The following is a 12,913-nucleotide window of genomic DNA, read 5'->3' on the forward strand; positions in this document are numbered from 1 at the left end:
ATGAGGGGGGGGGGGGGAGGGGGGGGGGGTAGAAAGGGAGGGGGGTGGTGGTAACAAGAAACATTCATTACATCTATGGCTCAGTTTAGGATTATTGATGCGGGCCCGGTGTTAACTTCTAAGTTTATTGGTGCGAAAGTATGGTAGGCCCGTGTGAAAACAGACCTTCTCAATGGGCTATGCATTTATTTAAATAGTTTGTGTCTGAAAAAAATAACTTGTATATGATAAAGAAAGTATCTTTGTGTATAATAATAGCATGGCAATTTGTATTTTGTTGTTTTTATCGACGTTTTGAATTGCCATTGACAGGGCAAAAGTATGCTGCAAATAATCTGTATTTGAGTTTGTTAACAGATCATCATTTATGTGAAAGCCTAAAATATTGTGTTTTTACCATGCTTTCTTCTTCATTTGAAACTCTTCCATTTTTAATGCTAAAATCGAGAGAAAGGGGGAGGATTTTTCTATCCTAGTGACATATTTTTCAAGAATTGTACGTAATGAATTTGGAAAATTTTACAGCTGTGGATAGTTTGATGGCGAAGGATATGTTCAAAAGTGGCATTGATTACCGATTTGGTAATGTCATAAATCTCCTAAAAGATTTTGAAAGAATCTTCGTCACCTTACTTAAGGATGAACTTCCTTACCATTGTTTCAATGCCAAAATGTTTGCCCGATACCATCAAATGCTGACCTATGATGCTGAACCTTCCTTGTTCTCGGTGTGAATATCAAAACGAAGATATTTGATTTTACTAATCAGGCAGATTGAGAACTCACAATAGAAGGTCGTTATTGCAGAAATTTTATTCACAGGTGTTGTGTAAACAATTCCGTATTGATAAAAAATTGATGTTATTCCAATGTTATGCAAGTTATTACATAAATCTTATGCAGCTTTCTTGTTTCTTTTATTCATGTAGAAATTCAAAATTTTCCTTCAAAATAACCTTTTAAAAAAATCTTAAGATCTTTTTACAATACAACACAGTAACCAATGACGATTTTTCTACTTAGTCCATATATAGATGTTTTTTCTGTGAATGACTCAAAACGCCTTACCTTTGGCACTACAATTTGATCAAAACACATGTAATTACTAGGGGGATGCTCTTTCCTTTAGATAAATCCCTGTTTACAATACTAGCTTGTTTCTCTTCTATGTATTTGTTCTGTAATGTTTATATAGCTTAACTTCCCTTGACATTGTTTATACTTTTTAAACTTTGATAAATGTGAATTTGCAACAGATGTATGTATACAGTAAAATTTTAGATAAAAACTTAACTAAACTGAACTAAAATCAAATTAGCTGCGAAAAATTGTGCATTAATCATTTCCTGTAAGTTTGAGAACATTGCAACCCTTGAAATTTCTTGCATCGAGGCGTATTGTTCGATGTTTTATTTTCGATTATGCAAACAGAAATAATCAAATTGTATTTCATAACAGAGTTATAGTTTGAAATGTAAAAGCAATCGACAAATACTTTAAAGAATTAAGTCATGTGTCAATCAACTATTGGCCAATCAATAAACTTCTGAGTGATATTATGCCGATTGCTGTTTATGCCGACTGTTATCTCGCTTTTCTCTTTAAACTCAACAAATAACAAGACACACAATTTTAAAGAAGACTTTTTTAGATGCTTCGTGCTCATTGATCAAGCATTTGCCTGGTCTAGTTTGTTGAGATTTGATATAATAAATCCTCCTGTTTGTAACCCTTAGTCAACAGAATTTGCCAGCGATGGCTCTTATCTTTCATAGCCACAAGCACACTACGCTTAACCTTGCAATAAGGTATTTTTAATTAGCCTGTTAATGCATGGAATTACTGTCGCCTTCTCAATTTGGCCACCATGAATCAGTACTATTGGCAAATTACATGAATCGTACAGGACGTCTTGCCGCAGCCAGTCTTCACTTCACAGCAAACAGGTGCTACATTTTATTGGTAGGTGTTACATGTATTATCTCTAGGAGAATTTACTCTGTTGGGCACAGCTTGGCGCAGTTGGAAGCAACTACTTTCAAGAGCAATATCAGAAGGCAAGAGCAATATCAGAAGGCAAGAGCAATATCAGAAGGCAAGAGCAATATCAGAAGGCAAGAGCAATATCAGAAGGCAAGAGCAATATCAGAAGGCAAGAGCAATATCAGAAGGCAAGAGCAATATCAGAAGGCAAGAGCAATATCAGAAGGCAAGAGCAATATCAGAAGGCAAGAGCAATATCAGAAGGCAAGAGCAATATCAGAAGGCAAGAGCAATATCAGAAGGCAAGAGCAATATCAGAAGGCAAGAGCAATATCAGAAGGCAAGAGCAATTTCAGAAGGCAAGAGCAATATCAGAAGGCAAGAGCAATATCAGAAGGATGATTCAAGGTTTGGGAACATCTTGGAAAATGATTTTGTAAGTTTCTTGGAACTCAAATTCAAAGATGAAAGAATTCTGTCTTGTAGTCAAGGAAGCGCTCATAACAAGCACCTATTATTTTCAATATCAAAAGGAATTTGATAAATGTTTCGAACTTTGGCATCAGCCGATATTTACACCCGATTGCTGCACTATTTGATTCTTCAAGAAAAAGAAAATTTCAAAGTAAAAAGTGAAAATATCATCTCCTATTGCTAGGTCTAGCCTAAAAAGGTAGCAAAAGCCTAAAAAAGATAAAAAGAATAATATCATAAAATGTTTTCTAAAATGATTGCACCATTGTTGTTCACTTGATCGTTATTGTATATGAAAATATATTTTTGACTTCTTTTCAAGTGGATAATTGTTGATATTTTGTATTAGATAATCGTTTGGTTGCCGTCTGCTGAGATGGAGCTTAGGTTCTTTGAATCATGATTTCACTGGAAAATCGTTGGCAGATTTGCAGCTAACATTATAGAATTTCCGGCTGGCTGTATCTACTTAGCCATATAAAACAATATCCTTCTCCTTGTACCTTTCTGTGTCCATGTGCTCCCTTTCCATGACCTGCATGCCTTGCATCAGATTTGAAATCTTCTGTTGTCTTCAAGTTTAATATAAATGACTCTGAAATAGGGCATGCACAAAAAGGGCTGGCTCGCCCATTGTAAAGATAGCTTGTGGAAAAATAATCTGAAAAAACAAGAAAAAATAGCAATATTGAAATATCGCTGAGGTTTCCTCATCTTGCTATGTGCGCTCTACTTTGTTATATGAGAAAAAGTACAGGGTACATGAGAATAAGCATAGTTGCATCATCTGACAAACAAAAGTTACTTAAAGGCATTTAAAATGAATAAGTACAGCGAATCCAAAAATAACTATCCAAAAAGGCCAAATTGATCAGAGCACGCGCACAAAAAAGGTATTGAAAACCGCTCACGTGAAAACCACTGCGCGCTGCTCTAGGATTTCAAAGATTTGCAGAAAGGCGGAAACTGTTCACTTGTTTTTCTCTGTGCGCAGTTTGATTCGTCAGCCGCTCATGGTCGAGTGGCTGTAAGTCACTTTTACCTGTGCCAAATGCCTTGAAGGCAAACTAAATATCAATCATACTATATAAGAGCAAATATATGTGAGGTGGATTTTCATTTGGACATTTTGAACAGGTCATGCTTCTCTTTTTTTCAAGTAAATATTTTCAGACTAGTGTGGTCCAATTTTGACAGGACCATCAACCAAAACCCTTGAAATTTATCTTCTGACTGACTATTTTGTTTCGAGTAGATAGGAACATATACTGATAAGTCAAATTTTATACGAAATGTTTTTGACTTTATCCTTTTTTGTCTATGTAAGGATGGTTTTCGTAATCAGTGCCAAATTATGGAGGAAAGCGATGTGAATTACGGTTAAAACTGTAAGGAGACAGGCTAAATAAACAAATGTTATACCTCTTTTCAATTACGTACCAAAACAATAAACAGCACCTTCATTTCTTGAATAAAAAGCTGTCAAAGTATTTAGCTACAAAACAATTTCAACTGAATATTGAACTTTTTGTAAGTATTCATGCTTTTTGTCTCTTTTTAAAGACCTATGTCTTAAATATTTTTCATTGTCATTTATTGTCACAGGTATTTCTATCTGCTACTTTGCCTGTCAATATTCATACCATCTCAATGCAGAATTTTGCGACTACCATGCAAAATGGTTGCAGATTTCAAAATTGTGCAACGAGGCTATTGGCTGCAGGGATCATTAATTGCAGAATTCACGGAGGCTGGACTCCAGGATTGTTATGGATACTGCTTGCATAATCCTAGTTGCAAGTCTTTTAATATTGAAAAAGACGACTATGGAACTTGCCAACTGAATTCAATGTCCAGCCACGATGTCCTAGATAATAAAACGCTTACTGCTAATGGAAACTGGAATTTTCATTCAACTAATTTCTCCGATCGGAATGTAAGTGGATCAAAAGAATGATACCGGGAAAAGATATGTTTTCACAACTATCTTTTCATGGCATTTTTATTTGTACTGTGATTGCTAAATGAATTTGATGATAGCAGGAGATAAAGCATCATTGACAACAGGAATTAAAGGCAAATGAAATAATCCATTTGTCAATCACCTATTGGCTGAAAGGCAAGTGAGTGAGTGACTGGTATAACGATCATTGATTGGCCAGTTTTTGATGGACAGACGATTCGAGCCACCTCAAAAGTGAGAGCTGCATTTCCTTAAATGTCACGTTGCACTTGATTTTCTCATTGTATATTTCTAAAAATAAATGACATATCATTCATGTTACTCTATGAAGTATAAAACTACTCTTTGTCTCTTCCATACAAGCTGTTCTCAAGCAAACTTATGTAAAGAAATTGTTTTGACTAGATTGGACACATTTGCAAGAGTCAGAAGCCTTGCAAAGACGACGAAATCTGCCTGGATACATGCAGCTGTCCTGGATATCAATGTTTCAAATGCGTCGGAAATATCAAAGGACTTCACTGTATGATCCAATTAACACAATTCTGGAAAATCTTATCGATTAATTTTTCTATTGCTATCCCTTCCTTACAAAGAAGGAACTGCCAATACTTGTTGTGTCGAGATTAGCAATGCATTCCTCTACATTCGTCAAATTAATTCATTTGTTTTTTAAGAATTCAATTTACCTGCTTTTGATTATCACTACTTCATTATCTACTATAGATTGTAAAAAATTGTCTAAACAGTAACAAATATTCAGCATCTGCTTTTATACACTAGCGATATATTGAAAAATTATAAAATGATAAAATTTCTTTGTATACCGCTGTAAAAACAAATAAATCACTAATACAGGGCTGTTCCTGATGTATCAATTTCCACTTTGGTGAAACTATAAAAACAATAACATATTTTTCTTATGTGAAATTAAGGCAATCGATGTGCAAGTCATCCTTGTCGAAACGGAGGGATATGTGAAGAAGAGAGTGCCCAAATTTGCCGTTGTGCAGCTGGATTTGAGGGGCCCTTCTGCCAACAAAGTAAGTAGCATATACGTGAAAATCCTCCCTAAATCTAAGGGTACACGAATTAGTTGACAATATAGATTTTAGTGGTTTTTTGAGAAGCGAAAAGATGGCTTTAGAACATAAAAGATAATTGAAATTTATTTTATTTTTAGTATTGATACTTATATTTTTGAGACAAGGATTGTGCCATTTTTCAAAGCAAACAGTAGAAAATTGCTCTTTCCGATAAAGAAGAAATATAATTTTGCAGCCAAGAAATATGAAGATATATAAAGAAATATGAGTTATCGTCTTGACAAACAGAAATATAGATAAACCAGATAAAAATAGCTCAGATACAAAAACTTTTTTCTTCCTGATGTTGCTTGACATCGAGTTGAGATTTACCTCAATTTACTTTCAAGTAGCCTTTATCTATGTTAAGCAAGTTTAAACATAAAACATGAAATGTGAGTTTATGTAGGCACTCATCTTGGTAAAGAAACAAGGGTCGACAGTGGGTACTTTATGCTCTTACTGCTTCGTTAATTTTCAATACATATCTTGCAAAGTTTTTTAGTATTGATGGCATAAATTTTGACATTAGAGGTGATTTGAACATTTAACGTCTAAACTAAATGTGTAGGTATCGCCAAAAAGCTGTCGGAGAGTTTTGCAGCTAAAAACAGGGCTTATTGATTTCAAATGGTTAGGGTATTTTTGTCTAAAAGGTTTTGGTTCCCCTCCTTGATAAGAATACGAGCATTTTATTTTCTTTGGTGTAAAGCTTTGCACAAACAAGCTAAACACAATGATGGATTTTCATGCAATTTTTGAACGGTTTTTACATTTTTTATTTTTAGTTCTGATAATTCTAAAGTTTCTCTGTGCATACGTTTTATTGCTGGTTATTCTGAAAGAAAATGCGCCGATTCAATTAAATTTCAGCAGTTGTATACATTTGGCTTTTCAATAAAACGACAATTCTTATCAATTTTCAAACGTTATCATCATTTTCTTGACAGTCTTTTAATATAGAATAAAACATAAATAGGGCCATTAACCTTTGAAATAGTATAAGATATTTTCTGAGAGTTCAAGATTGTCTTAAATAAAATGGTGTTATGTTTGTCATCAAATTGTCCTCTTTTTACCCTATACTTTATTTGATCATTTTTTACTGTTTTTGAGTTTTAAATTGAAAATTATAAGCAATTTTTAAAGCAATAGAATCTAAAAGTGTTTTTGAAAAAAGTATGATTCTGAAGTTTAAATATTTTTCAAATTCCTTTTTTTCAAAGCCTAGTTTAAAAATCTTATCTGAAACACTTGAAAAATATTTTTACCTTATAAAGTTGCAACAAAAATTTGACAATCATATTAAAAGTGCATAAATTTCAACATCTAAAACTTGTACTAATGTTTACTATCACTTTATAATGTTTTTACAGATGTCAATGAATGCAGTAGCAACCCATGTGTCAATGGAAATTGCGTTGACCTGGTTAATGGATATAAATGTATATGCCACGATGGCTGGACAGGAAGTAGATGTGACCAAGGTCAGTTGTTTATGCGATCATTTTAGAATGTTGTTATTAATTTTCCTGTTTAAACAATCGGGTTATTTTAAGGATGGACTTAATGGAACAACTAAAACATGCGATTCGCTTATCGTGCAGCACTTTCTGGAAAACCCAGATTGTGCAAAAAACTTAAATGTTTAAAAGACATGTTTAAGTTTTTTTGCAGTACCGAATTGGTGTTTCATCTAACAGAATCGTTTTATCTATCTACATAAGCATGAAAAACCGCTATCGTGTAGGCAGAAGGAATTCATTTTCACTTTAAGACTCCGTTGGTAATTTTTTCAATAGGCAACGTGATCGTGTTTCCATTTTCCAATTTCGATGCCAAAGTGGGTATATCTATTTCCTAGCGTATAGTTTTGCTATGTTTTGACGTTTCATGTTCCAAACAATGTCAGATGAAAAGCTGTTGTATATTTTAAAATGTTTGCTCTTTTCAAAGCAATTGACAAGAATCTTCTTTGTATATTTTGGTAAGGATATTCTTTATAATCCTTTCCTGGATAAAAAAGATGCTCAAGAATACAACAAATAGAAAATTACGTAAAAATGGCCAATAATCTTTGAAATAGTATTAGACATTCTCAGATAGTTTTGGGTTGTCCAAGATTAAATTGTGTAATCGTTGTATCATCAAATGGCTATCTTTGTACCTGGCACTTTATTTGATCTTTCTATACTATTTTTAAGTTTTAAATTGAAAATTGCTAGTAATTTTTAGAGGTATAGAATCTAAAAGTGTTTTTCAGAAGAGTATGTTTCTGCAGCTTAAGTTTGTTTCAAAGTGTTATTTCCAAAGTCCAATTTGAAGTTCTTAACTCAAAGCATTTGAAAGGTATTTTTACTCTATAAAGTTGCAACAAAAATTTGACAATCATATTAAAAGTGCATAAATTTCAACATCTAAAACTTGTTCTAATGTTTACTATCACTTTGTAATGTTTTTACAGATGTCAATGAATGCAGTAGCAACCCATGTGTCAATGGAAATTGCGTTGACCTGGTTAATGGATATAAATGTATATGCCACGATGGCTGGACAGGAAGTAGATGTGACCAAGGTCAGTTGTTTATGCGATCATTTTAGAATGTTGTTATTAATTTTCCTGTTTAAACAATCGGGTTATTTTAAGGATGGACTTAATGGAACAATTAAAACATGCGATTCTCTTATCGTGCAGCACTTTCTGAAAAACCCAGATTGTGCAAAAAACTTAAATGTTTTAAAGATATATTTAAGATTTTTTGCAGTACCGAATTGGTGTTTCATTTCACAGAATCGTTTAATCTATCTACATAAGCATGAAAAACCGCTATCATGTAGGCAGAAGGAATTCATTTCCACTTTTGTTAGACCCCCCACTTTTCTCAACGCAATCCAAAAATGTATTTAGATTTAAAATTCGAAAAGTTTACTTTTTAGACCGTGACTTGTCGCTCGGCCAATTACATCACTGTCACGTGACAAAAACCAATTTTCCAAAATGTCCCAACTCACAATCTTGACCCCTTACATATATACTTTCATTCTAAGCAATAAAATGTTTGGTTACCCAGGTCCTTAAATTGTAGTGGAAAATTCCCTGCCTATGCTGTTTTATTCTATCCCCCAATCTTTGGGTTGTGCGTCCTACGTAGCCAGAATCACACTGTCACGTACATTCATAAATGACATAACTTTTTTGGTATATTTTTTGGAAGTGGGTATATATTTTTCATCGTGGTATTTTGGACCCTTATTCTGACGTTTTATGCTCTGAGGAGTGTCAGACGAAAAAGCTTTTAGTATGTCATAAAATGTTTGCTTTTTTCAAAGCCATTCTCAAATTCTGTACAGCAAAAAAAAGTTGTGGATATATTATTTCAAATTGTGTAAATCATTGTCATGTTATTTTACGAATGGAAGCGATGGTAGGTCATTTAACGCTGACAGAAATTTCCTTGAAAAGATGTCGAAAATAAAAAAATGGATTGTTGTTTGGTCTACTGCAACTAAATATGGAAAACTTAAAAATTTTGAAATTTTAACTTGTACTTGCTTTCAAAGCAATAAAAATCTTCTTCATTTATTTTGGTGAGCATTTTGTTTACAATGCTTTTCAAATGTAACGTCTTACGTTAATGCAATAAATTTAAAAGGGCTGTTGAAATACAACGTGTGTTCAAGCAGCCCATGCATCAATGGAATATGCAACAACCTGGCCAATAGATACAGATGTACGTGCAGCAGTGGGTAGACTTGGGCTAGTTGTGAGCAAGGCGAGAAAAACAATGATTTTTCATTAACTGTGCCAGACCATTTTTTTTACAAATATGTTCTCTGTTTTATAATATGATAGTACTAAGGCAAGAAGTAAAGCAAGTTTTTTAGGTTTTTTTAAACCAAAAGGTTTGTCCTTAAACTGACCTTTGGTAGACAAACAATTTTAAGGAGTTATCAGGCAATAATTATGATAAATACATATTGTAACCGTCTTGATCGATGCTGCTTTATAAACACGATTAGACTGAGATGTTGATGTAGAATTCTTAAATGATACAGCTTGAAAAGTTGCAAGACAACGAGATCGCATATTTGGCTTTGAATACATTGCAATATGTTTTATTTTTCGATATCTCCCCTTTAAATATTACATTCAAAAAGTGTTCTGGATAGTGCTTGTTTCGAGTTTTTGTCACTAAAAATTTAAATTAAATCAAACATTGTAAGCTTTGGTGAAATGGAGGCATGGAGGTGAAGGGTAAAGTACAAGACTTTTCTCTATCCACGCATTTTAAAAACTTTGCTCTCAAGTTCTCACCTGAACTATGTCGTAGTGAATATATCATTTTCTCTCTCTAATTAATTCAGACATTGACGAATGTGCCAGCAACCCTTGCGAACATGGAACATGTCGTAACTTGAACAACGGATTTCAATGTGAATGCCCATTTCCTAGAACAGGAACATACTGTCGTAAGTTAACCCAATCTATTTTAATACTTGGTCTTTGAATTATTATGGTTGTATAAAAGATGTTCATAAGCATAAATTATATGTGATCTTCTACTTGTCTACTTGCATTACTGGTCTGTGCGGCTTTGAAATGTGGATGTGTCGAAAAATGCTTAGGATCTCATACACAAATCACACTACAAATGAAGAGGTGTTAAAACGTGTAAATGAAAAAGTTCTGTCACTAGAAAAGAACATAAAAATGAGAAAGACGCAGTATTTTGGACATTTAATAAGAAAAGAAAAAATGCTAAAATCATTATTTGAAGGAAAATGCAAAAATCATTGTATGTGCGAAAAACCAAGGGAAGGTCCCCGAAAATCGTGGATGAAGAACATAATGGAATGGACAATGTTAAACTTTGAGCAGTGCATAAGAGGAGCTGAAGATCGTGACTATTGGAGAGGAGTAACGACGAATCTTCTTAATTGAAACAGTCACCGTTTCTGATGAAAAGACCCCAAACTCAAATTAGGATCTCTTCACAAAGAAATCTCACACATTATTTTTTAAAGAAGCACAAGGAATAATAAATGGTGTCTCATAAAATTACATGTATTAAAACATTGCCGTTTAGAAAGTTCTACTGTTGTGAATCAAGAAGCTTCAAATAGTTTTCAGCTATCAATAAAATATGTGAGTCCATGGAAAGGCCTCCTCCATTGTTTTGCATCATCAAGTTTGCAGTTGAACATTTACTTGCACGCAAAAAAAACTTTTTAGTCGCTAGGTGTACAAGGTTCAGTTTACAGCTGCGAGAAAGGAACATAATTGATTGTATGTTTAAAAAAGCATTGACCTGCAGGCGATAAAATGTCTGGCATTCTGTTTATATGTACAAGTTGCATCTGAGAACATGTTCTTGAACGTTGTACTCAAGTATATGTTGGGCATTTGATAGTAGCAAATGCCGGTGTAATATGCATTTTGGTACCCATTCAAAAGTGTAACATTGTGAAGCGCAACGTGTTTCAAATCATGTGATTTCATCGTAGTGTGATATTATGGCACGTTATAATTAACAAATTGAACACAATGCTTTTTGAGTTTAACATCTTGACGAACACATGATATCGAATATCTTGACAAACATAGGAATCCCATATAGAAATAAGCATATATAACTTCTACTAAATGTTGACGTCATCAAGAGTAACATTAATGGTCCTAAGCCTCGGAAGAGGCAGTTAAAAAACATGTTAGATATAATCAAACTCGACCATTAACCCTCTAGTTTTCAAGCTTTCTCTCGAAATGGGTCACTCTGGTTTCCTTACGCTTCTTGTGACGTGATATAAAACTTGGAATACAGAAAAGGTGACATTTACGAGGGGTAGGTCCCTCTCCAAAAATGTAACAAAACCCCTTGTTTCCAATAGAAACCTCTTTTGTTCTTTATGCTCTCAAACAATTAGGACTCCCAATGATACTAACACTACTGGTGAAAGAAAACGTATGTGAAATCCTTAAATTTTTATCATCATTGAAATATTTTCAACAGTCATACAATGTCCGAAATATGTGACTCTGATAGAATGTAATTTTTTTCACCATAATTCAAATAATTTGCTTCTTTTTGACAGAATGCTTTGTCACTTGTGGCAGAAAATAAAGAAGATAAAAAGTGAAACAAAGAAATGAAATTAAACATCAGCGTTGAACAAGTGGAAATAGAGCTGCTTGTCTTGAATTTGAAAGACTTACAGTTAATTTCTTGGATTGCCTATTTCACACATTGTTTGCTTTTTGCGTATTTTTTTCTAACAACAGAATTTTCTACACAAAAGAAGTCTTGATACAAATGCACCTTTAGAATTATTTGTATAAAAATGTTATTTACAACCTTCTGCACAATACTTTAGCTTCTTCCTAAATTTCTTGCCAAGAGTTTAACTCTCGCTCCAAAATCATTTAATGCTTTCCTTATTATTTGCCTTCAAAATAGTTGTTGGATTGAAGAAGCATAAACTTATGATTTCAGTGTCGCAAACTGTACGTCATGTTTACGTAAAAATAATACTCAGCTGTGGTTTCTTTGTACATCGTGTAAATAAAAGTCACCATTAAAAAGAATCGATTTAGGAATATATACACTAAGATGTTTTGTGAACTAATTAGAAATCATGCATTGCACAGGCAGTTTGGCAGCAAGGGATATATTTAATGAATTCAAAACCTTATTGCTAGCGGCAGAAGTTTCTTTCCTCTCATTACTAAGGCCAAATAGAAATTTTTGATCCTTTTGAAAATCGAAGAGGTACACTTATCAAAGTAGTGTCAGGCAGACGAAAAGGCTGCAAAGCTTAAAGCAGCTGTCTTTTCCAAATTATAACGCAAAAATATGCAATAGTCTCCAAATTAGCTTCAAATGTACCAGCAATGCTTTTGGCACATGAGCTAAAGACCAAGGCATCCATGTATAGGATAAACATGCAATGAAGAGGATAACGCAAGATTGGCGAAAACGCAGAATTTCGTTCACTTTTACATTAATGCACCGTTTTAAATTTTAAAGAGAGCCACAGACCGTTAGAAAATCTGGCTGGTACTCTGCAAATTTATATTTTGATGTCTTTAAATACAGATGCTAAGTATTTCTGTTTTTTGATCAAAAATTTCTGTTTATTACCATCCTAAAACTTTCTTTACATTTGGTCAAAAACACAATAAAACTGTGACAACCTTTCCATTGAAATGGGTATACTAAAGAATGGCAAGTTGCTCAGGAAGAAAAATACTGTTATTAGCTCCAACCACAACTCTAAGGAAATGTAAATAATTATATAGGCATGCAAAAACAAATGAAAGTAATTAACTGCGAGGGTTTGAAATTAATCCTGTTTTCATTTTTTCTTAATTTCTTCACCGCGACCTCTTTTGCCATGCTCGCCAATACCT

General features: G+C 33.6%; 1 protein-coding gene across 2 annotated transcripts; it reads left to right on the forward strand.

Annotated features, from left to right (window-relative positions):
• The first annotated feature begins 45 nt into the window (after positions 1–45).
• On the forward strand, positions 46–12,445 carry LOC135682174 (uncharacterized). Of its 2 annotated transcripts, XM_089113110.1 has the most exons (8): positions 46–2,419; positions 4,063–4,393; positions 4,826–4,943; positions 5,356–5,463; positions 6,882–6,992; positions 7,970–8,080; positions 9,871–9,975; positions 11,599–12,445. In XM_089113110.1, exons 1-8 carry the CDS (start codon positions 2,382–2,384, stop codon positions 11,625–11,627), a joined length of 951 nt encoding a protein of 316 aa, XP_088969236.1. In that variant the 5' UTR covers positions 46–2,381; the 3' UTR covers positions 11,628–12,445. The 2 variants fall into 2 exon arrangements, with proteins under 2 accessions (XP_088969236.1, XP_088969235.1); XM_089113109.1 differs by lacking the exon at positions 11,599–12,445 and having other exon boundaries at positions 9,871–11,582.
• Positions 12,446–12,913: the final 468 nt, after the last annotated feature.

The sequence above is a fragment of the Rhopilema esculentum genome, chromosome 16, assembly GCF_057945365.1.
Source record: "Rhopilema esculentum isolate cy_ngs chromosome 16, ASM5794536v1, whole genome shotgun sequence".
Classification (NCBI taxonomy): Eukaryota; Metazoa; Cnidaria; class Scyphozoa; order Rhizostomeae; family Rhizostomatidae; genus Rhopilema; species Rhopilema esculentum.